The sequence below is a fragment of the Carettochelys insculpta genome, chromosome 23 (genome assembly GCF_033958435.1).
Source record: "Carettochelys insculpta isolate YL-2023 chromosome 23, ASM3395843v1, whole genome shotgun sequence".
Lineage (NCBI taxonomy): Eukaryota > Metazoa > Chordata > Testudines > Carettochelyidae > Carettochelys > Carettochelys insculpta.
In genome coordinates, this window is record NC_134159.1 from 13,695,865 (window position 1) to 13,720,598 (window position 24,734).

Consider the following 24,734-nt stretch of genomic DNA (forward strand, 5'->3'; position numbering starts at 1 on the left):
GCTGCTTGTGGTGAGAATCTAAAAGCCTGTCAAACGCCTTTCAAAACATGGCAGGCGGCTTAGACACGTGGCATGATCAGCGTGGCAATAGAAGAAGGAAATGTCTTAGCAGAAACAAAACCCTTTCTTTCCCGCACCCCTCATACAGGGAACTCCTTCCCTCCAGGTTCACTAGGGATGACGGGGACTGGAGGTAAAACATCTAATTCTTACCTTTGAAATTCAAAGAGTGTGTCCGTGCCCCTGTGACTCCATTGGGGAGTGCGTGTGTGTGGAGGGGAGAGGTGGGATTCCAAACGGAGCTAGATGAACAGTGGGCAGCCTGCAGCCTGGGGGCCGCATGCAGTCCGTTGGGGTTCAGTGTGCGGCCTATGAGACGTTTTGTTTACCGTTGTCCCCATGCACAGGGCAGCCACGTTCCGTGGGCTTCCATCCATGTCGTTGTTTTCTTACTGGTGTTACTAAAGCGACATGTGGGCAGAGCCAGGGCACGTGAAGTGAGGTACGTGCGGGTTGCCCAGCACACTGAGGCTACGTCTACACGTGAAGCCTACTTCGAAGTAGCTTATTTCGATGTAGCGACATCGAAATAGCCTATTTCAATGAATAACGTCTACACGTCCTCCAGGGCTGGCAACGTCGATGTTCAACTTTGACGTTGCGCAGCACCACATCGAAATAGGTGCTCTGAGGGAACGTCTACACGCCAAAGTAGCACACATCGAAATAAGGGTGCCAGGCACAGCTGCAGACAGGGTCACAGGGCGGACTCAACAGCAAGCCACTCCCTTAAAGGGCCCCTCCCAGACACAGTTGCACTAAACAACACAAGATCCACAGAGCTGACAACTGGTTGCAGACCCTGTGCATGCAGCATGGATCCCCTGCTGCAGCAGCAGCAGCCAGAAGCCCTGGGCTAAGGGCTGCTGCACACGGTGACCATAGAGGCCCGCAGGGGCTGGAGAGAGAGCGTTTCTCAACCCCTCAGCTGATGGCTGCCATGGCGGACCCCGCAATTTCGATGTTGCGGGATGCACGACGACTACACGGTCCCCACTTCAACGTTGAATGTCGAAGTAGGGCGCTATTCCCATCCCCTCATGGGGTTAGCGGCTTCGACGTCTCGCCGCCTAACGTCAATGTTAACTTCGAAATCGCGCCCGACACGTGTAGCCGTGACGGGCGCTATTTCGAAGTTAGCGCCGCTACTTCGAAGTAGCGTTCACGTGTAGACACGGCTTGACTGTGAGAGCTGGCCACTCCCTCCGCATCCAACCAAAGCAGCATGTGGGATTCAAAGCACTGCTATGGTTCAGTCGGCACAGCCCGCAAATTCTAGGCACCCAAGCACAGTTAACAAAACTACCCTGTCCCAGGAGACCCACTTGGATAAGTCAATCTTGCAGCCTACTGAGATGAAGGAGGACCACTCATGCAGCTCACTCACTAGCCTAAGCTGCTCATGGTCCAGCTAGACCATAATAATCCCTCCTTGATCTAAAATCTGTGAAGCCCATCTAAGACCACTTGTTGTCTCTGAACACCTGGGCAGCCTTTGGGATCAAGCAGATGCAGGCAGCATGACCCAGCATAGGGAAGATTCTTCTCCCACGCTCATATGGGCTGTATCGGCCCAGCAACCCCCAGCATGGGTGCCGAGAGCAGCACGCAAGCTGATTTTCATCAGCACACGAGGTGGGCCCTCCTCCCCCATGCAGCTGGGAGCTTGTTCAAAGCCAGGCCGCCTGCAGATGAACAAAAGCCCAGCTAATGCTACCAACCACCACCTCCACAGTAAAGCTCTGCACCTGCACTTATTTATGAATGAAGCTGGGGCAAGTAGGACTGTGAGTGACTTTAAAAATATCACCAGCACTCGGAGAGGTCAAATTTTGGCACTTCACCTCGGAAAGGCTGCTGACCCCTGGGCTATATGATTAACTGATGTGCTGTATGGTTACCCCAAATGGGCTGCTCTGTAATGGGAGGCGACCTGGGGATGTATAAGAGTTTCTCTTCTCCATGGCATGTGGGAACAGTAGATCTAACCTGTGTCTGAATGGGTGAGACCCCGGTTAGGTCCCCAGTCTAGCTATGTCAAGATCTGAAAAGGCTGGGGGCTCTGCAGGGGGGTTGGCTATGCAGTGCACTGACTGGACGTATGGGGTATGGAGGGAAACAGAGCGTTGGTCTTGGTTCTTTTTTAAAGCCGTCTGAAGGACTTCAAGGGAGGGAGGGCTCCTGCCCCAGACTGGGCTGCAGGACGGCCCCAGGTTCTGTGGGAGACAAGACCAGAGCTCTGAAAGGACAGGCTGGTGGTTTACATTGCATCTAACGAGGATTAAGTTCAGTTCTTGGAGCTTCAGCGGCATCGGAGCACATGACCTCTGAGGAGAGGCTGAGGGATTTGGGCTTGTTTAGTTTACAGAAGAGAAGACTTAGGGGTGATTTAATAGCAGCCTTCAACTTCCTGGAGGGAAAGAGGATGGTGAGAAACTGTTCTCAATGGTGTCAGACAGCAGAACAAAGAGCAATGGTCTGAAGTTACGGAGGGAAAGGAGTATGTTTTATATTAGGAAAAACTACCTCACCAGGAGGGTGGTGAAGCACTGGAATGTGTTGCCTAGAGAGGTGGTGGATTCTCCATCCCTAGGGGTTTTTAAGTCCTGGTTTGACGAGGTCCTGGTTAGGGTGACTTAGTTGGGTTTGATCCTGCTTGGAGCAGGGGGCTGGACTCAGTGACTCTCTGACTCTATGACAGCCCTATGACTCTATGATTCTATGGAGTGGCAGCTTCTTCTCCAGCAGCACCGTGCTGAAGTCTTTCTGTTGCCAGAGGGCACATCCCCCATGTGCAAGGTGCTGGACGAATGCATAGTAAGACACAGCTCTGAACTGGTGGGAAGGGAAACTGAGGCACAGAAGGAGGTGTGTTTTGCCCAAGGTCACCCAGGGTCAGGAATAAAAATTCAGGTCCCCTGAGTCCCATGGGCTATTTCATCATCGACAACACTGATGGGATATGGGGAGCAAGGGGTGGAGGCTTTTTAATCATTTGGTTATTTAGTCTTGTTTGTTTTACTCTCCTGGGTTTGTCTGACGAATGCAGAGCTGGTGAGCGGTACTGGGGGGAAAATGGAGCAATCCAAGATGAATACCTAGGCGGTTGTTGCTTGGACACATATGTGTTTAGACTGACTGGGATAAGATACCTGACTATAGTATTAAGGAAAAGTTCTGGGGTGATTCCCGGACAATTCCCTGGTCTGTTCCAGGGACAATTCCCTGGTCTGTTCGTTCCCTCAGGGGCGCCTGGCACTATCCACTTGTGGCAGACGGGACACTGGGTTACATGGACCTTTGATTTGCCCCAGCATGGCCATTCTTACGTTCTTAGCTGTGTCTCCTACAGAATATTGCTCTGAGTTTAATTACACCCTGGGGGCTGACTCCTGCCCTTTGCTGCACCATTGCAGATCTTGGCCCTGGTGTCTACAGCTCATGGCTCTCCCATGGGGTGTCTGTTCCTCTGTGGCACTGGGTTCTTCCCTAGGGTGATTCTGGCTCATGAGAGTTTGGGGGCAGGAAGGCGTTTCCTCCCTGGGGGCGCATGGCAGGAAGCCAGTGTGAGGGAAGCTCTCCTGCCATTGAGCAAGTTTCTTCTGTGAGGGAGTAGGGGGATGTAGCGCTTGGTAGCTGCTGAATCTCGGTTGTTCCTCCTTCGCTGACCGCCCTGGCTTTCCCTTGCAGTAACCCAGAAGGGGCCCAGCTGAGAACCGAGTGCCCGCCGCCCTCCTGCGGCCATGGAGGGGGCCATGCAGCTCCTCAACCGGGATGGCCACAGCATCTCCCACAATTCCAAGCGGCACTACCATGACGCCTTCGTGTGCATGAACCGCATGCGGCAGCGGGGCCTGTTGTGCGACATCGTGCTGCACGTGGGCACCAAGGAGATCAAGGCCCACAAGGTGGTGCTGGCATCCTGCAGCCCCTACTTCCACGCCATGTTCACAAGCAAGTATCTGGCTCTTTCGGGAGTCCCCTTCTCCCCGTTCCCTCTTGTCCCTCCCTTCGCAGGCCGGCAGAACTGCAGAGCACAAGGCCCCTCCCTCCGCCTCCTTCTCTCGCTCTCTCTGGCCGGCCTCGCCCCACACAACTCCCCCTTATGAACTCACAAATCCTTTCCCCCCCGAGACCCATTTCCCTCACCAGACCTTCCATTGCTAACCTGCCACAGGTAAGAAAACTGGAAGTTTGGCTTTCCAGGGGTGTCTCCTGCAGGCTGTGGACCAGGGGAGTCGGCTGTCAGTCCAGGGATACAAACAGAACCAGGCTCAGGAGCTAATCTAGACCTCAGCTGGCCTTAACTAAACTCCAGGCATTTGAATTTTTTGATCACCCAGGACCACGGCTGGAGGGGATGGCACAGCTGTCTATAGCCAGTCCTCAGGCTTAAAGTCCTGCGTGAAAGGGGAGAGAGGACCTGGTTCATCCAAGGGAGGGATGGAGGAACCTCTGTTTTAAAGGCAAAGGGAGGGGGCCCAAGGAACCAGTGAGCAGTGAGAGCTGATACAGAGAAGCCCTAATCAATCAGAGGGGGAATCCCCAGTGAAAGGTGAGCGGGGAAAAGCCCCAAGGAACCAGCTGCCCGGTGGGGTGTCCCAGTCGTAGCCCTGGGGAAGCGGTTGCGCTCTTTAGGATAACTGGCTCGTTCCACGCACGGCCAAGGCCGCCCGTGGGCCGCATGCCTGCTGCTTACTGCAGCGGTACATGTGTCCCCATAGACGAGATGAGCGAAAGCCGCCAGACCCACGTGACGCTGCACGACATCGACCCGCAGGCCTTGGAGCAGCTGGTGCAATACGCCTACACGGCAGAGATCGTGGTGGGTGAAGGGAACGTGCAGGTAGGAGCCCCCCAGAGCCGTCGCTCTTCCCCGCTGCTCTTTAGAGAGCACTAAAGACCCACCTGTATGGACCTGAATCATGACCTTCAAACACTGGCATAAAGACACTGGGGGGGTGGTGGCGTTCTTGCTGCCACTGGACGCAGAGGCAGAGTGCTTACGATTGCTTTGGCCTGTCACTCAGGCTGGGAATGGCTGTACCATGGGCTCAGCAATGGCCGCACTGAATCCTGGGAGCGCTGAGTGCTTGCCGCTGCCATTGACTTCAGTGCGAGCTGCAGCCGCCTGTCCTCCTCGCCTGCCCTTTGGTGCCTCTCCAGCTGTTTGCTCTGGAACTGAGCCCATTCCAGCCTCTCCCTCTGGTTTGGGCTTTGGGGGGAGTTTCTTTACAAGGGCTGGAAAAATCCCATTGTCCTGTAGCCCAGGGCAACCAAAAAACAGAGGACAGTCGTCATTCTCAGCCTTGGATCTGATGTTCAGCCACTCCAAGCACCCACAGCCACGAAGGGCAGCTCAGCAGCTTGGCTGCGAGCGAGGGATGGACTTTCGGGAGTATTGCAAAGCAGCAGGGATGTCTGGCTGAGGTGTGCAGAACTATAAAATCTTGCACCCAAATAAAATCTGTGTAGCTGGGCGTGTGAATCGGGGGTGGGGGTTGGGTGCGGGTGGTGCAGGAGTGACCTGTTAACTTTTGCTGCTCCTGGAAATCAAACCAAACGACAGTCTTTTTAAAACTCTTTTCCCAATTCAAAACTGCACAGATGTTTGCAGCCCCCTCTGGTCCAGCAGGAGCCTGTTGTCGACTTTTGGAATGAAAAGCTCGCAGAAGCTTTTGCAGCCAGAGATTACATTTATACTGAAATGCAGGGGGTGGGGAGAGAGATTCCCAGTCTCCAGTGGCTTTGCCTTTCATTCAGACTCATCTGGTCCCATGGCGTTGTCTTCAGCTTGGTGTAACTGCCTCATGCTGCCCAGGGGCCTTGCTGGGAAAGCACGCCCCCGTCGCTGACAGCTGGCCAAGGAACCTGTTGTTCTTCTCGCTTGTTTCCTAATTCTTCTCCCTGGGCTGACCTGATGTGACCCTCCCCTACCCGGTCCCATCCCGTTTTCGTGAGGATCAGTGTGGGAAGGGGCATCACATGTGCAGCCTTGCTCCAGCTCGGCGCAAAGGGGAGAATTTGGGGCACTCGTCTAAAATAGCCAGCGGCTGCTCTGGGGATGCTGCTTCGTATTATACAGATCAAGCTGCTTGCAAGCAAGGATGGGCTTGTTTCTTGTGATACCCAGAGGCTCTGGGGGAGGGAAAGGAGAACCCATTGCAGAGCTGCGGGTGGCTCAGCCTTGTGCCTGGGAGCTGCTACTCCACCCCCTGCCACCTGTATGGCCTGGTCTAAGGCCAATCAGGGTAATAGGAATCTTTGCCTCATGCGTTGGGGGTGGAGTTGTGACCCCTTAACTTTTGCTGCTCCTGGAAATCAAACCAATCGACTGTCTTTTCAACCCTTCCCCCAGTTCCAACCCCCGAGGATCTTTGCAGGCCGGGGATGAGCTTGTCGTCCTTTGAAACGAACAATGTGCAAAAGCCTTTGCAGTCAGATATGACATTTGTCCTGAAATGAGGGAGGGGGCAGGGAGAGGCGGAAAAAGTATCCAAAAGTGCAGCTGCTGTGGGGGAAGGGGAGAAATGTACTCAACTACGAGTTAGCAGAGTCCCTCTGGAAAACGGCTTGATCTGGTTTGTACTCAAGTATCCAGGAGTGAAAGCAGATGCACTTTTACTCAAGTCATTTCGTAGTACTTTTCCTGCCCCAGTTCTTGTCACCTGCTTTCTGCATCCGAGAGGGCCAGCCAGCCACAGGGAGGCCCAATGCCACAGAGGAACCCACGATAGACTGGGTTGAGTGCAGACTGCAGTGGGACCAGCTGAGAGGGGCTTGGCCCCTGGGCTGTACTCCAGACACTTGCCTGCCCTAGGTTTTAGCTGTGCACCCACTCACGGTGTACTGGTGCTCTCCTAGGCCGAGGGCGCTCTGGACAGCTGGGCCTGGCTCTGTGGGGAAGGCATAGCTGGCTGTTCGGGGCAGGGGGATGCGAGACAATGGAGCTGTCTCTATGGGAAGCAGTGTTGCAAGCGGTTGCTGCAGTCCTGGACTCTTCCCCTTCTACCTGCAGACGCTGCTTCCAGCTGCCAGCCTCCTGCAGCTCAACGGCGTGCGGGACGCCTGCTGCAAGTTTCTGCTGAGCCAGCTGGACCCCTCCAACTGCCTGGGCATCCGGGGCTTTGCTGACACGCACTCCTGCAGCGACCTGCTCAAGTCTGCCCACAAGTACGTCCTCCAGCACTTTGTGGAGGTGTCCAAGACAGAGGAGTTCATGCTGCTGCCGCTCAAGCAGGTCAGAGCCCACTGGAGGCCTGGTGCCTGGTGTACGCAATGGAGAACTGGGGTATTTTTTACAGTGCGGGTGCGGAAAGCCAGTGGTCCCCACCCCTCCCTTAATGCGGTCCAGAGCTGGGGCCTGGAGTGGGGCTGGGGCTGTGGGTAGGTGGGTGGGAAACGCAGACAGGGTTGAAGGGGCCAAGGCTGGGACCCCATGTGCAGGGCTGGGAGCAGAGGTCTCGGTGTGGGGCCAGCCAGCAACTGGGGCTCCATGTGTGGACTCCCAGTGCAGGGGCTGTGGACTGGTGCCTGGGCATGGGGCCAGCGGCAGCCGCAGGGGGTAGCAGCAGCTGGGATCCAGGCATGAGGCAGGAGGAAGCCAGGGCCCTGTGTGTGGGGCCGAGAGTAGAGTCCCAGGCAGGGGTGCTGCAGCCAGGGGTGGAGCCCTGGGAGCTGGAGGACTCTGGGCACAGGGTGGTGGGTGGGACCTCACCCCCCAACATCGCTAGTCCCCCCATCTAAAGTTCACCCTGTGGCACTCCTCCCACGGATTTTCTTCTCAGGGTGCAAAGAGCTGCAGGATGCTTCCTGCAAGCTGTGGCGTCCCACCATGTCCTCTAGCTCTGGTAGCACCTCTCTGCTTTGCCAAGGTGTCTTCCCTCCTCTAGGCAGGACATGGGGTCCTGGTTCATGTATCTCACCCTCCCGCCCCCCGTTTCAGTCCCTAACCCTCACGGAGCTGGGTCAGCCAGGTACTGGGGGCAGGAGGGGTGTCATAGGGGGGCTGGAGGTGGCTGGTGTGTGTGTGTGTGGGAAGACAGGGTGCGGTTGTAGGTGGCCGGGGTGCGTGTGTGAGGAGATTTGGGTGCAGTTGTAGGTAGGAGGGATGTGGATGGGCCGTGGTTTGTGTAACTTCATCCAGGCATCAGCTTAGCACTGCCCGAGTGCCTCTGATGCCCCTCAGCAAGAGTGGCTCTCAGGGCTGGGGGGTGGCCTGGTGTGCTCTGGGACGCGCTGAGGTCTGGCTGCCCTAGCCCCGTCCCTTCTGGCCAACACTCTGCCCCTTCTAGGAACATGGCACGTGGCCTCCACCCTCACCCAGGAGCCTGGCCTGGCTCTCAGCTCCACTGCACGTGCAGATCCCTCCCACGGCAGGAAGGCTGTTGGCTGGGAGCAGCCAGGGCCGCGGTCCCACCCATTCCAGCCCTGTCTTTCTTGGCAGGGGAAGTCATCTCATCTTGGCCACAGTGCCCAGAGCAGCTGGGGCCGCCGGGTCCCTCCCATGGCACGCGGAAGGGCGAGGCAGGCAGGCCTGTCTGAGCCCACTGAGGCTCATCAGAGCCAATAGTTGCGGCCCAGAGGGCTGGCCACCTCAGCGCTCCTCTCGCGGCTGGGAGTGGGGTGGGGGAGAGGCCAAGCCCACAGGAGAAGAGGAACGTCTGGTCCTGGGGAGCTGCTTTGGATGACAAGCAGCTGGAGTGGCTCTGGCCTTGACGCAGGGGGATTCTGCTTGGCCTAGTGCCCTGTAGTGTGACTCTTCCAAGCTCCCTCCAAGCCCTCCTCTTAGCCCCCAGTCACCGTAGCAATGGGGAGGTGGCATCTAATACAGCTTCTCTGTGAAGCCCTTCAGGAAAGCAAGCTCATCTCAAAACTGGGCGGGGGGAACCCCCAAGGCAGATTTAACCCTTAAAGTCCCTGGGGTAGCCAAGCCCTGTGGGTGAGCAAAGCACCTGGTGGGACCCTGCTCAGCAGCACACTCGCTATGGGGCTGAGCCGCTCTGTGTGTCTCTCTGCTGTGGGGGAGGGGCTAGCTAGAGCTCGTGGGGCTCAGTCTCCCCTCATGCAGCGTAACTTGGGTATGAGCTGCACCAGCGTAGGGGAGCAAGGAACCGAGACTTGTCACGGTGACTGCATGGACGCTGTGGGCTTCCGTTGCCCCACCTGCCAGGAGCTCTAGCTGACAGGTGGGAGGAGTCAGCAGGGAGGCAGAGGAGCCTCGTTCTTCCCATTTTACAGATGTAGAAACAGAGGCACAGACATGGTCTAGGTCACGCAGTGGGTCAGTGACTGCGCCAAGAAGAGAAGCCAGGAGTCCTGACTCGGCTCTTGCCTTGTCTCCACTCTGGTACGCGCTCACCAGCCTTACGCCACCCACAGGCGATGGAGGCGTGGTAAGGGTCTGAGCATGCAGCTCGGCTGGCTCAGGGGTGCATGAATGTGTGTGTGTGTGTGGGTGGGTGTTCCCTGCCATGCTCCCTCTCCATGGAGGGCGACAGCTGAGTTGGCCTTGTCTCTCACCTCTGCAGGTGCTGGACCTCATTTCTAGCGACAGCCTCAATGTGCCCTCGGAGGAGGAGGTGTACCGGGCCGTGCTGAGCTGGGTGAAACATGACGTGGACAGCAGGAGGCAGCACGTGCCCCGGGTAGGAGAGCTGGCCTGGGGATGCAGAATGTTGCAAGGAGCGAGTTTTCTTCTATCAGATCAGAGAGTAGGTGCTGGATGTAGGTGGATTTGACCCCATCTGCAGGCTCCTGAACACCCAACTCCTGCAAACTCCTATCCCCATCTCTTCTTGGGAGCCACAGCCTAAGGCTGCGTGATCAGACAGGCTTGTGGGGACTAAAGAAAAATCTCAAGTGGGGGAATGTCCAACAACTTTGAGACCAAACTCTGCTCTGTCCCACAGTGATGTGTTATCCATGTAACCCAGAGAAGTTCGTTTCCCAGCTTGGTGCGCTCTGGAAGCCCTTTCTGCCACTGGGTTGGCCCAGGGCTGGGCTGATGGGAACTTAACAGGAAGAGGAGGTTGTGCTCCTGGTGGAGTTGCCCCAAGCTCCCTGGGATGATGCACTGGGATGTGCTTTGTCCTCAGCTGAACACAGAGGCTGTGCGGCTGGAATCCTAAGGGATCCCATGAAATTCTGTGTCCCAGCTTCCCCAGCACCTCCAGAGGGTACCCTCCTGACACGCTGGTGAGGTTGGGACGTGCTGTCCCCCTCTGCCGTCGCTGGAGCACAGGGTAGGCTGCGTGACTGCCCGAGGTCACATCTTATTCTGAAATAATGCTGCTGTGTAGACACTGGTGGCAGGTGCCTATCTTTTATATGCTTCCCGGGGCTCTAATCCGAAGCAGACTCTGTTGTGTGCAGACACAGTATTTCAGAATAAGTTTTGCTAACTTTGGGGCTTCCCTGTAGCGTGGACGCGTTATTCCAGAACAGCTTATTTTGCAATAATAGCTCCAGAATAAGCTATTCAAGAATAACTCTGTAGTGTAGACATGCCCATAGGGAATCCACTGCAGAGCCTGGTGCGGAACCCGGGTTCCTTAGTGCATTAGGCTATCTTCTGCCATAGCCAGAGAAAACTGGTAGTACGTGGGAGTCCTTTGGTTTCTGTCCAACATCAGGGGCTCTCTTAAAAACCCCAGATATGGCTCCCCAAAATCCCCCCTATTGCAATAGCCTGGAGCTATGACCCCATTTTACAGCTGAGGCCTAGAGGGGCAGTGATTTGCCTGTGGTCAGATGAGGAATCCCTGGCAGAGCAGGGCCTAGAGCACTGGAGCTTCAGTGGGGGAGCAGAGCTGCAGGGAAGGTGGCTGGTTTTCCTGCAGACTCTGCTCTCTAGGGCTGGGTTTTCAGGATTGCTCCTAACCACCAAGCTTGGCAAGTCCACGGCTTTCCTTTTTGTGTGTGCTCTGACCCCTGTGTCTGGGAGCGGAGCAAATGAACCCCAGACCTCTCGCCGGCTGAAGCAAAACAGTAACAGGAATAACACAACCTTTTCCTGCAGGGATCCTTTCCCAGCCTGGAGCTCTGCACGAATCGTGCATGCCCTCTCCTGGATACCTGTTGCATTGCAACTTGGAATATCCACACTCGTTGATAAGCCTAGAGGAAAATGCACCATGTAGCCCTGCTACTTCCCCATGTTTTTGGGAGCCTTGCAACCAGGCCCGCGAAGAAGCTAGCTGTGGGCCTGCAGGGAATGCTGGGAAGTGATATGCAGACAGGAGTAGCTGTATCCCAATATGCACTGCCAGCTGGGCTGGCACTGGCACTGGGGGGGCACTGGTTGATCGGGTTGTTCAGGTGTCTCTGCAGGGCTGTTAGGCACCTGTGTGGACGACTCTCCTTCCATCTCAGATATGTGTGGCCTTTGAGCTGCTGCTTTTGGTAGCCCTGCAGGTGAGAGAGCCACGTCTAGCCCATCCGGCAGACCATGGCATAGGAAGGGGCGTCCAGTTTTGGGAAGGGACTCAGGCTCAGGCCCTGGCTGCCCTCCGCAGTCCCCACTCCGCCGTATGCACTTGTCTGGAGCCTCCCTGGCAATCCCAAGCAGGTGGCAGGGAGCAAGAGGTGGGCGGAGAGCCCGGCTGGCTTGGAGACGGGCAGCGTCTGTGCACCCAGGGCTGAGGCGAAGGCATGGGCGGAACTGAGCTGATCCGTTGCTGCCCAGCTGGGCTGGCAGGTGACTAGGATGGAGCACCCAGTGGAGAGCCAGCCTGGGGTGCAGGGGCAGCAGTGGGTGTCGTGCTGTTGCCAGGCCCATTGGGAGGGTTTTGCTCCTGGGCTCCATGACAGCGGAGCTGCTCCCAGCTGTACAGTGAGGGGGCAGCCTGCCCACCCTTCCTCTGGGAGGAAGACGAGGCAGCAGAAAGGAGGACCCCATCCAGTCAGACTCCCAAGGGTCTTGTGGTTAATAAGGGAGAAGTCCATCTGCCCAGGGAGACGGCAGCAGCCCCCTCTACTCTCTGCCCAGGGCATCTCTGTTGCACCAACCCGGCACTCTCCACCCTCCCTGCACCCTCCTTGCCCCCTGCAGCTCATGAAGTGCGTCCGGCTGCCCCTGCTGAGCCGGGACTTCCTGATGAGCAACGTGGACACGGAGCTCCTGGTGCGGCACCACTCGGAGTGCAAGGACCTGCTGATCGAGGCCCTCAAGTATCACCTCATGCCGGAGCAGAGAGGGGTCCTCAGCAACAGCCGGACCCGGCCCCGGCGGTGCGAGGGGGCCAGCACCGTGCTCTTTGCTGTGGGTAAGGGCTGGCCAGGCCGAGGGTGGGGGCTGAACGCCGTGCCTGAGGCCTGCTGTGCAGCCTGGGGGAGGGCCCGTCCCCTGCGTCCCACCCGCCAGGAAGGTGCTGCAGGCTGTGAGGTCGCTGTGCCTCTAGCTCGCCACTGCCCAGTGACTCCCTGGGAAATCCCAGGGCTCCAGCCAATCACGCGCTCTTCTTGGACCGCTTCCCTGCAGGTGGGGGGAGCCTCTTCGCCATCCACGGTGACTGCGAAGCCTACGACACGCGGACAGACCGGTGGCACATGGTGGCCTCCATGTCGACCCGGCGGGCCAGGGTGGGCGTCGCGGCCATCGGAAACAAGCTGTACGCTGTGGGCGGGTAAGGAGGCAGCGGGGCCCTGGAGAAGGCCAGCGCTACCTGCCGTGGCCCCAGAGGGGGAGCGCTGGCACTGGGGGGGGGCGCCCCGCTGGAGTGAGGTCAGAGAGCAAAGGCTCAGTGGCAGGGGGTCTGGCTGGCCCAGGGGATTGCTAAGGGAATCGGTGGCTGGTTTAAAGCCAACACAGGGGGCAGGGCGTGGAAGCTGCCAGCGGCGTGAGTTTGCTGGTCCCCGTGCAGTGGTGGTCTGGCTGCTCGCTGACTCCATTTGTCCACAGCCCCAGCAACGGGGCAGAGGCTGCTCTCACCTGCGGCTGCATTTCTCCCCCTGCTCAGTTCAGGAGAAAGCAGCAGGCCGGGGGAGCTTGCTCTGCCGCCGTCCCCACAGGAGCAGGGCACAGCCCATCAGCTGCCTGACCTGTTTCGTGCACAGTAACTGCCTGGACCAGCTGCAGCCCAGGCCTGGGTCCTCTCTGCCGGTCCTGGGAATTCATGCAGACTCCATCAGGGAGCTGGGAACCCCTGATGTGGCATCATCCCGGGGGGGTGGGGTGGGTAGAGCAGGGTTGGAATGGGGCAGTGACTCTGCCAGCGTAGCAGCGCCTGGTTGGTGCTCTGCCCAGGCCTCACTGCTGGCGGGCGTGGGGCTAGAGAGAAGAGTGCAGCCCGGGTCTGGACTGGACATGGATCTGCCCCACGTCCAGCTCTGCCAAAGGGCTTCGGGGGAGTTCCAGCTCCTGGCCTGGCTCTTAAGATGCCAGTTCAACGCCACTTGGGTTCCTCAGCTTTCCACTGCTCTTCCACCTCCCAGGTATGACGGGACCTCCGACCTGGCCACGGTGGAGTCCTATGACCCGGTGACCAACTCCTGGCAGCCAGAGGTGTCCATGGGCACCAGGCGCAGCTGTCTGGGGGTGGCGGCGCTTCATGGGCTGCTCTACGCTGCGGGGGGATACGACGGGGCCTCGTGTCTGAACAGGTGGGGCGATTCCTGGTACATACTCTTCCCCTCAGCACGGTGGCCATGTTCCCCTGGGCTGCCACCTCACCCCTGCCGCTCCTGAGATCTGCTCTGGGCTGGGGGCCAGGCCGTCCCTAGCCCAGGCCTGTCGGGGCCTGTCTCCCCTCTCCGTCTGCAGCAGGGTCCTGTGTGGGAGCCTCTGACCCTGAGCCCACCCCAGGTCCTGCCCCGTGGCTGTGGAATTCCATCTGTCCCCTCACCTGGCACCCCAAGTTCCCTAAGGTTCTGCGCAGCCTCGTCCGGTCTGGTGCCTCACGTGTCTCCCTCTTCTCCATTGCTGGTGGAGACGCGAACCCACTGGTGTTGGCCCAGCCTGGGCAGGACCCTGGTCTTAACCCCGTGACGTCCTGGGGAAATCGGCCTTTGTTTCTGCCCTCTGGTCTCCTCCCTGAGCTGCTCCCTCTTCTGTGGCAGCGTTTTGCCTCACCCCAGCCCCCGCGGTGTTCTCCGGCGCCTCTGCCGAGGGGCTATTGCACCATAGGGACCCACTGCTGACGTGTCCTGTGTCTCTACCTGCCGCAGCGCCGAGCGGTACGACCCCCTGACGGGCACCTGGACCTCGATCGCCGCCATGAGCACCCGGAGGCGATACGTCCGCGTGGCCACGCTAGGTAGGGCACCTGCGCGGTGGAGTTTGTCTGGCTGTGCCAGGCTCCGTCGCCTCTTGTCCCTTCCTCGCCGGGCCTAGAATAGAGCTGGTTTGCAGCCCTGCTCCAGGCACAGGAAGAAGGGCAGAGGGGCTGGGCTGCAGCAGGACTCGGGCAAAAGGATATCAGCTCCCAGCCCTGCCGGAGCTAGATGACTGCAGCTCCCAGCCCTGCAGACCCCCTGGATGACTGTGGATAAGTCACTGAATTCCCTTATGGGCTAAACAGAGCAGACAGTGTAGGGCAGGGGCTGTCTCTTCCTGCATGTATGGCATTAATGCAGTTGGCCGAGGCCTCTAGGTCGACGCTGCTCTAATAAGGGTCACATGTTACCGATCTTAGCTAGCTTTGCGCCACTGTGATCCAAGCCAGTCCCTCTCCCTCCATCCTCTTGGGGGACTGGGCTCAAGGCAGGACACTGGATATGGGGAACATGGAGTCAGGGCCCTGCCTCCGTATCAGCCTCTGACCGGAGCTGAGAAGAGGGGGAAGGCTATGGAGTGGCACAGCCCAAACCAGATGGCCCCACCGAATGCGATTAGCATGGCTGGCTTTAACATAGGGTGCAGAGATCAGTTCCTGTGTGTATGTGGAAGGTTTTTGTCCAAAGCAATCCCCTGCTGCTGAGGAAAAAGCAAAGCACATTCGTAATAAGCCTTGTCCTGGTGCAGCTGGCTTTTAATGGGCAAATTAACATAACAATAACCGTCTGATTTCATATCGAACTATACCAGGCAATGGCCTCTCTCTTGAGGTCCCTTCCAGTTCTGTGATTCTGTGTCTCCCCATGCATACCCACTGATCCCTGTAATGGGACCCAGGTCCTTCCCACTAGGTCCAACATCCCAGACGTTTGTATTTGCGTAGCGTAGCCCCGAGCGCTTCGCAAAAGCTGACAAGCCTCACGGTTAGGATGAGGCGACTGAGGTGCTGAGGGGCAGGGGAGGGAGAAATGACTTCCCAGGGTTGCCCAGAGCCCGTCACACCCAGGGATGCAGCCTCACTCTCTCTGGCTTACGCTCTGGACCCCAGTTTTCCTTGCATCACCTCAGGGCCGTCCTCGTGATTTTCTGTGCCTTCAGCCGGCGCCCCTGTGCCCTCCATCCCCCAGGGGGTCAGGAAGGCTGGCTGCTCCCTTGGCAAGGAGATGCTCTTCGGGCTGCAGCAGCAGGAGCAGGATGGGCCTAGGTGAACTGAGAGGTGCAGCCGGCTGGAGGTGTGGGCTGGGGAGCGGAGCAGGGGGAAGTGGGGCAGCGGTGGAGCTGGCTGGCGCTGTGAGCCAAGAGGCGGAGCATGGGGCATGGGGCCTGGGGCTGCTGCAGGTACCTGCAGCTGGCAGTCACCCTACCCATGGGCAGCATAGGCCACCACTAAATGTGGGGCAAATGTAGTGGTGCCCTGTGCAGCTGTGTGGGCCTAAGGACGGCCCTGCTTTGCCTCCAGCCCAGAGCAGCCCTGCCAGGAAAGTCTAGCAGCCAGTCAGAGACCCGTGTGGCACGACGTGTGGTCGCAGCCCAGTTCGAAGTGGACCGTGTCTGTCTCGGCTCACAGCACCGCCGCTGCCTGCCCTCCCTTTCTTTGCCACAATCTGTGGAGAACCTGGGGGCTGGAGAGGCTGGGGTGAGCCGGTTCTGCTCACTTCCTTTGGGGATCACCACAGACGGGATGCTGGCAGTCGGAAGGCTGGGTGGCCTCCACCCGGGTTTCTCGGCCTTATTTTAAACCAGGGACTGGCTTGCTGCCTTCCTAAACTGAGACAGGGAAACCTCAGGGATCGCCACCCATCACTGAGAAACACTGGCCTAAGCCAGGGGTTCTCCAACTGGAAGGGCAGGTCCCCGGCAGGGAGAGGCCTCGTGTAAGAAGCTGTGATAGACGGCAAGCATTTGGCCAGTGGTGGGCACCCAGCGGCCCACATGTGGCCCACTGGGGCTCTACCTGCAGCCTGCAGATCCCCGGCTGGCTCCTTCCCCCTTGCACTTCTCACGTGCTGGGGCACCAGAGTGCTGCAGTTCCTAAGCCTCCCCCTCTCTCCCAGCCCTTTGGGAGCATGTGAATCACCTGATTTGCGCTCCATCCCCGCGGCTCTCCCTCCCAGGGCTGGAGCGCTGCGAATCAGCTGGTTGGGGCGTTGCAGCTCTGGAGGTAGGGGAAGGAGCAGGGACAGAGCACAATGGGGCAATTTGCTCACTCTGAAAGAGCTGGGAGGGGAGCAGGTACGTGCGGGGCTCCGGTGCACCAGCGGTGCCAGGGAGGGACACACAGGGAAGCTCCAAGCTGCTGCACCCAACTGAGGTGAAGGAGGACCATGCGTGCGGCCCGCCCATTCTTCCTGATTGCTCATCCCTGCCTTTGCCCCACAGCAGCGCGTAACTAGCAGAGCTGAGCACTCCAGGCACGGCAGCTGCCCAGCTGGCCCCGTGCGCTTGACTCAAGCCAGAGCCGTGAATTTTGATGGGCTCGCCTGGTGTCATGCAAAGTCAGTATCTTGCGGACGTGAATGCATTCGTCTCCCGTGCCATTGCAAGCACGGATGGCAGTGGCAGCCGGGCTCGTGCTCTTGTTACAGTGGGGCCGTGGCTCATTTGTGCACCAGGAAAACACCCAGCGACTCTCCAATGACACCAAAGAAGCTGATTCCTGTGGAACACCACCACTGTGTTGATCTGTGTTTGTATTTGTGTGGTGGGGGGGTCTCAACAGCTACAGACGCAAAGAGAACCACTGGGCCCAAAGGGGGATGCTGGTTTGAACTCAGATCCCAGGCAACTAGTGTGGGGATCCCACTGGCCATATGCCCCTGTGCTGCTCCCTCCCTGCCCTGTGCTCCACCCCCTCCCCTTGCCCTGCCCCCAACTTTCTGCACACCCACCATGCCTCTTCTGCTGTGTGGGGTGGCAGTCCTTCCCCTCCTCCAGAGCAGCACTGACAATGAGGTGGGGGACCTATGCTGCAGGGGCATATGGCCCCTGTGCAGCCCCCGTGCGTCGCCTCTGACTCAGGTGTTATTCCCAGCTCTCTCACTAGCTTGCTGGATGAGCTCGAGGCACTGTGTGCCTCAGTTTCCCCATCTGTGAAAAGGGGATAACCCAGCCTGCCCTCCTTTGTAAAGCGTAGTAAGAGCTAAGGATGAATGAGGCAAGAGGTAAGGGATATTCAGGGCTGCACCTGTACTGTAGATCATGAGCATCACCGTGCAAGGCTTGAAGGGCAATGATGAACCCCTGTGGTATAAATCAGTCTCGGATGGGCCCAGTGCATGCGTCACAGTGCAGGTCAGGGCGGCTCATGGCCCGGCTGCAGGCACACCACCTCGCTGGGCCGGGTTCTGTGCTGCAGGGCCGTACTCCCCTCCCTTCCCTGCTCCTCCACCAGTTTCCTGGCTCTGTGCTGACTCAGTGGTTCCTTTGCACCCGCTTGCTCCTTCTCCCACCGTGCTCCCATGGAACACTCTCCGCTGGTGCTGCGTTCTAGAGCTGCCCCCGTGGCGACCCGCTGCTCCTGCTGCCGCACCGGCTAAAAATAAAACTTAATTGTGACAGTGGGGAGCGCTCGCCTGGCCCGTCACGAGCAGGGTGGGGGCAGCCGTGGGCGAGCAAACTCTCCCAGCAGCTCTCTCGGCGTGCAGCCCTTATGGCACAGCAGAGAAATAGCCTGATGAATATTTTATGATTCCCTGCACCAGATGTGGGCCCTGTACAGCAGAGGTGGGTGGGAGAAGCTGCAGAAACCTGCTCCAGGGGCAAATGCTCCCTGGAGGGTCTTGCTGCTTTGCCTGTCAGCTGCTATCATGCATGGCTGGCTGCCCAGACCCACAGCCGGTCAGGCCAGGGATCCATCCCTGTCATGCAGTGGTTCTCTACCTTTCCAGGAACCCAGCACACTTCTGTGAGACAAACAATTCCCTGGCACTCCCACTTCTTTCAGCTGCATCCACTGCTCATAAACGTCAGGTTTTCTTACATTTACTAGGGCTGTGGTCTTACTCGAGAGGTTTGCAACATAGCAGTGCATACAACGATCTCAACAAGGATCAAATCGGGTGTTGAGCAATCGAGTAACTGCTGAAATATTTGATTACTCACAGCAGGTCCAGAGAGCAGACTGCCCTTCCTGCCAGCCCATTGGAGCTGGAATGCAGCCTTTAAACTGCATCCCAGCTTCAGTAGGCTCATGTCCTCTCTCCCTTCCCGCTGGCCACAGCAAGGAAGGGGAGCGGGCTCCCTGCCAGTGCAAGGGGAAATTGATGAAATTTCACGGCACACTCGGACAGTTCCCACAGCACATCTGTGTGCCACGGCACACCGGTTAAAAACCATAGCTGTCGAGAACACAGCCCTGGCTGAGGGCTGACACTGCGCATGACTGTTCTTTTGCAGATGGCAATCTCTACGCCGTCGGGGGATACGACAGCTCATCCCACCTAGCCACAGTGGAGAAGTACGAGCCTCAGGTAACTGCAAAAGAGTGCAGTTAACCCTTTCTTCCCCTACAGAACCTAACAGGCCATGAGAGCCTCTCCAGGGAGGAAGTGAGTTTTAAACTCCCTGACACAGCTCTAAAACTAAACTCAGCTACACCCTGTGTGGCCACTCTGAGCTCCGTCCTGAAGCTAAGGGACAGTGGACAGGTAAGCCACGGGGACCAGGGGAGAAGGGCCCATTGTTAAGAGTGGTAGTTGCCTGAATTTGCCAGCAGAGGTCTCCCTAGAGGCGTGAATTGTCCTTGGGTTTCTATATTTTCAACTTTTTTTATTCTTGACTTTTTGAAAGCAGTTTTGCGTTTGAGGCTTTCAGGAAGGAGGGGTGCTCCCACCTGGGCTGGTCACATTTGGTCAGCACCTATGCGGGTGAAAGGAGACATTGGAATAGGTGTTGACGAACAAAGGGTGATTGTGGATCTGGCCGCATTGGGGTAGAAAGAGAGAAGTGTAGAAAACCACTTTCAGCCGCGCTCCCCTCCTGCCATCATCTGGGGGCTTTTTTGTTCCCTTGAAAGCCTGTTTCCACCACTCTGAAAGCCTGCCCTGTCCTCTCTGCCCTTTGGTAGCAGGCAGGATGGCTCTCACCTGAGTAATTTAACCTGCTGCGAACCCCTAAACTGGATTTCCCGGCTTTAGGTCCCCCTGCTGGAGTGTGGAGGTTCTTCTGTCCTTCTTTCCTCTTGTAGAGCTTTTGTGTCCAACAGCTGTGGATGGGGCATAGTGCTGATGGGGTGAGGCCCTGAGAGAGCAGGGCTATGGTGCAGCTGTTGAACAGCTGGGGTGGGAGCATCATTGCCCAGCTGTATTGCTCACTAACTCAGCCGTGTTTTCACGGGTGCTCATCCCCTTTCCTCCAAGATCAACACGTGGACCCCGATTGCCAACATGCTGAGTCGACGGAGCAGCGCAGGGGTGGCCGTGCTGGAAGGGATGCTGTACGTCGCTGGGGGCAATGATGGGACCAGCTGCCTTAACTCGGTGGAGCGTTACAACCCGAAAACCAACACCTGGGAGAGCGTGGCGCCCATGAACATTCGGAGGTAGGGGTCCACCCCCATTCCTCGACTCCCATCTACACTGGGGGAGGCAGACCCAGGCTGTGCTCCAGTGTGTCTCTCAAACCCAAGAAATCCCATCACCCACTGGAGCATGTAATCTGCAGCCACGACCAGTGTTCCCTGTACACTGAGTGCTCGGGCAGCTGCCCAGCAGAGATTCAGGTGCTGCCCAGCTGATTAGCAGAGCGCCCACAGCTGGCAGCCTGTGTTTCTATTGATGGTGCACATCTCCACACGCCTCGGTGCACGTAACAAAATTTATTCTGCCCACGGATGGAAAAAATTAGAGGGAACATTGGTCATGACCATGTCACTGCAGCTGGTAACCTCTCTGGTGCAGGTCAGGGATGTCCATGCTGGAGGCTTATGAGTCAGAGCTGCGTGATCAGCAGGGCCCATTCCACACACTACATAGCATGAGACGAGATCGCTGCTGGCCTCAGTCACGGGCAGCAGACAAAGGCTTTATAGCCCTAATAATCCTACCTAGGGTTAGATGATCCCTGATTTACTGCTAGCCAATCCCTAACACAGGAAGCCCCTCGCATTTGACAAGGGCACTGCTGGAGTAACTCCGTGTTCTAAACCTAAGCGCCTGGGTCATGTTTTAGGCCCCTAAATTCCTCATACGAAGGTAATCGAATCAGCTCGAGGAAGTGCCCAACTGTGCTTAGAACAAGGGATCGGGAACCAGGACTCCTGGGTTCTATCTCCAGCTCTACCACTGATTTGTGTGCCCCTGGGCAAAACACATAGGACCAAAAGCCCTTGTTCCGGGCTCCCGCTCCCAGCCTGCCTTTCTGAGTTCCCAGCACTGGCTGGGGAGCTGCCGAGGGACCTCCCAGGCTTGGGTCATTAACGCAGCTCCGCACTGTCGCTTGCAGGAGCACCCACGACCTGGTGGCCATGGACGGGTGGCTGTACGCCGTGGGCGGGAACGACGGAAGCTCCAGCCTCAACTCCATCGAGAAGTACAACCCCCGCACCAACAAGTGGGTGGCGGCCTCCTGCATGTTCACCCGGCGCAGCAGTGTGGGGGTGGCAGTGCTGGAACTGCTCAACTTCCCGCCCCCCTCCTCGCCCACCCTCTCGGTATCCTCGACGAGTCTTTGACAAAGAATCCAGTCGGACCTTGCCTCCCGGGGGCAGCCACGCGTGGAGGAGCGTAAGGCCACCCTGGCCTGACCCCTTTAGCAGCCAGTCCCTGTAGACGGGAGTGAGGGAGCCCTGCAGTTACCTCCAGCTCCTTTAACCAAGCAATTCCATGGGCCCCTTGGGTGCTGACCCTCTCTTGCCGTGCACGTGAGCTCGGCGTGCTGAGGGCTGGAATGGCACTTTTCCTCTGAGAGTCCCCCGCAGCCGGCGTGTGCGAGGGGGGAGCTCTCAGCTCCATCCACAAACCCGCCCACGACTCAACTGACATTCGGGGCCGGCCAGGCCCTGTGAAACCCATTGCTGCTTTTAGGATTTTCCCCATGACCCGCCAGGTGCTGCACACTGGACAGCCTCGCGAGGATCCCGGAGGGCGTGGTTACTGATGCGTATGGTGCTTCACCAGGCGACCGCTGAATGTACAACTGCTCCTCGCGAGCTACCTCTGCTAAACTCTGTGCTGAGCCTCCAGCACTCTGTTAAGGACTCCGAGACCGTCGCACGGCTCTCCTGGGTGTCTGAGCGATGCCTTAAACACCGCGGTGAGGAGAGGGCTGCAAAAATGAGCAGGGCATCTCGATCCTCTGGCATCTCCATCCGCCGCCCGCTTGCCGTCGAGCCTTATTGGGAGACCTATATAGTGATGGCCTGCCAGCCGGCCAGAGGGATTTAACCCCGTGGCTGGCTTGGGTGCGGTCAACATCCCACTGTTACAAATGACTGTGCTGCTGCTCCCCTGCACATGTGTCCGTGTCCTCATGCGACCCTGGCAGCTGGGGCCCCTCCAGCCGACACGTTGCTCCCCTGTCTGCCAAGAAGGCTCCAGGCTTGTTCCCTGTACCCGCACGAACCAGCAGGTGGCGCCGGGCGGAGGGGCTGGCACTATGTTATTTATTTCCTGTTTCTGACATTGGTATTTATTACGCTATCCTTTTAATTTTCATTCTTAACTTTATTTTGCTTTAATTATCCGGGCGTTCCCAGCTCCATCCTCTCCGTTAACGTAGGAGGAGTTGGGAACAAGGAGCCAGCGGCATTTTTTGCAGTGATGTATTGGACAATGACTCTGGCCTAGAAGTGTGTGTGTGTGAGAGAAGTGCAGTGAAACCTGCAGAGAAGGGGCCATTTGTAGCTTGCAAGTCCCTGTCTTAAACCACCCCTTGCACGGTTGAATCATCTCATACTGTCCGGCACAGGGCTGGCCAGATAGACCCACGTGTGCTGTGGAACCTCCTGGGAGTGGCTGACGATGTGTTCCACAGCGTGTGTCGTGTTCTGTGGGTGGTTGGCAGGAAGAAAGTTTAACAGGTCTGCCCCGGAGTGGGTCGAAAGAGCCCACGCACTGATACCTCAATAGCACTGGCAGGCTGTTCTGTGACTGGTGTGTTTGGTTTTTTTTCCTCCCCATCTCCTTGTCCTCTAGATTCCCCTTGTGAAAACACGCACGGGCTCCTATTTCTGGAAGCGACTGGAGATTTTTGGTGCCCACGTTGAGATACTTTGGCAGGAGCCAATTCCATCCTGCCCTTCCTCCCACGGGAAGGGGTGCTGGGCATGTTACACAGCTCCAGAGCCCTAAGTCGGACACCCGGAATCACTAGCTGTGCTCCCGGCCCTCCACCCAAAGCCACACACTGGTCTTCCCAAGACAGATTGTGCAAGTGAAACGAGCACCCAATTAACACGGCGATAGCATTGACCTATTTCATGGCCACTGTTTTGAGTTGTCTTGGTCACACATGATGCTGTCTCGCCCAAAGTCATGGTGCTGTCTTGTGTGTGTCCCTGAGTCTTGTGTGCACCCCTCTTACTCCTTTCTAGCTGTCCTGTAAACTGCAGCTGGATCCCAGGTTTCCAGCTAACTCGCATTAGCCAGCATCCTCCTCTGACACCAGGGCCTTCCACGGAGGCGGAAGAGAATCCGAGGGAGGCCAAGAGCTGTGGGGTTGGTTCAGAGCTGTGGAGGGTGCCCCCTGCTCTCTGGCTTGGTGGAAACCCTTCGGTGGTTGCTGTGGCCCACAAGAAGAGCAAACAGAGGGAGGGCACCACAGGCCAGTTCTTTCCCCACCTCATGGGAGGGAACAAACTAGCGTGAGAAGACGGGCAGCGGAGGAGCCAGGATGGCGTTGCTGAGGGAGGGAAGCGGACAGCAGCTGACAGTTCGAAAGTGATGGCCCCGGCCCATCCAGCTGGCACGAGCATCACCGCCCGTGCGTGGCGGGAGGGACACTGGTGCTAAGTAGTGCACTCGTGCGAATGAGGACAGCTCAGAGCTGAGAGGATAGGTTGAGGGCAGGGAGCAGTGTGTCACACGTGGAGGACTGTGCAGTTGTTCCACCCTAGCGGTGATGCAGTTCAGGCCTGGTGGCATCATTGCTGTACATGATTTAAAAAGAAACTCCAAAACCTGGCCCCGTGCCTCGGTTGCCAAAGCAGCCTGCAGGGGCTGACAGTACCTACAGCTGCACTGGTGCCTGCCATTGGCAAAAGGGGGACAGGACTGTGTGCATGTGTGCGCCCACTCTCAGGGAGAACCAACCGTTTGTCTCTCTGACTAACACACGGCACTGCGAGTAAGGCACCAGCCCCCAGGAGGTATTTCCCACACTGCAGACTCCCGTCTGTGCGTACAAGGCCTGGCTGCAGCCGTTGTCGCCAGGCGTCACCCGGGGAACACATCCTGTCACCCCACTGAAGCCTGCCCCAAGGTTGGCTGGGGAAGGAGGTCCCCCAGTCCTGCCCTGGCACAGGGCTACGCTCAGCCCGGCTGAAGGTGGAAGGTGATTCACGCCCCTGTCCAAACATCGGGTTTATTTATGTCCATTCTGATTTGTGTGTGAGGAATTCTCCATTTTGTTTGTTTGTTTGTTTGTTTTCTCGATTTTGCACTATGGGGGGGAGCAAGGAAAACGAGCAATACAAGCCAATGTGTAAAATAAAGACATTTTTCTGGAATACTGGATCTGGCCCTGTGAGCCACTGCTTTCTCCAACTTCTCCTTCATAGAGCTGTTCCCTGCTAGGTTTTGCCTCTGGGAGAAGCTGAGCCAGGGAGCGGGGAAGCCAGTCGGCCAGGTGCGCGGCAGGGTGGTGGAGGTTGCCCAGTTGTGGAGGAGCTGGGGTTAGAACTCAAGCATTCTTGGGCCTCTGCTTAGAACAGGGGAAGGCAAAATATGGCCTGAAGGTCAGATCCAGCCCACAGCCTGCTTGAACTTTCAGGCAGGCTCCTTGCCTGCTGCAACCCCAGGCCGCTCATAGCCAATGGACAGTGGCTCAGGGGAGCTACGAGGATGGTGCTGGGGAGGGGGAAGCAGCACATGATGTTTCCCCCCCGGCCCAGGGAAATGTGGCCCTGAGAGGCACGTGGCCCCAGCAGTTGGCTGCTTTGAGCAGTCTGGGGCTGTGGCAGGCTGGGAGTCTATGTGAGGGTCTTACTGGGCTCCAGGCCAGGAGCTGTGTAGGTAAGTGCCTCCAGGACAGAGCATGCTTCAGGCACCCCAACTCCCTGCCCTAGCTCCCCAGCCAAACCGTTTGCACCCTGCCTGGTCACAGCTCCCTCCCAGGCCCCACACCATGTCCCACACCCTCCCCCGACCAGAATCATCTCCTGCACTCACACCCTCCCTGGGACCTGCAACCCAATCCTGTTCCCCAGGTCACAACGCCTCCTGCACCCAACCTCCACCCCAGA

At 57.8% G+C, this 24,734-nt stretch overlaps 1 protein-coding gene across 1 annotated transcript; it reads left to right on the top strand.

The window, feature by feature from the left end:
- Window positions 1-3,793: 3,793 nt before the first annotated feature.
- On the top strand, window positions 3,794-23,975 carry KLHL17 (kelch like family member 17). The gene is made up of 11 exons (XM_075018070.1): window positions 3,794-4,014; window positions 4,785-4,906; window positions 7,079-7,300; window positions 9,591-9,707; window positions 12,113-12,326; window positions 12,542-12,686; window positions 13,495-13,662; window positions 14,227-14,315; window positions 18,731-18,804; window positions 19,693-19,874; window positions 20,777-23,975. The coding sequence occupies exons 1-11, from the start codon at window positions 3,804-3,806 to the stop codon at window positions 21,003-21,005; spliced, it is 1,773 nt and encodes a 590-aa protein (XP_074874171.1). The 5' UTR covers window positions 3,794-3,803; the 3' UTR covers window positions 21,006-23,975.
- The last annotated feature ends 759 nt before the right edge of the window (window positions 23,976-24,734 follow it).

Bases quoted from the DNA above. Each gene is read 5' to 3' on its own strand.
- KLHL17 (XM_075018070.1), top strand. From the start codon at position 3,804: ATGGAGGGGGCCATGCAGCTCCTCAACCGGGATGGCCACAGCATCTCC. The intron at 7,301-9,590 runs GTCAGAGCCCAC...TCACCTCTGCAG, and splicing joins TGCTGCTGCCGCTCAAGCAG to GTGCTGGACCTCATTTCTAG. The intron at 13,663-14,226 runs GTGGGGCGATTC...TACCTGCCGCAG, and splicing joins GGGGCCTCGTGTCTGAACAG to CGCCGAGCGGTACGACCCCC.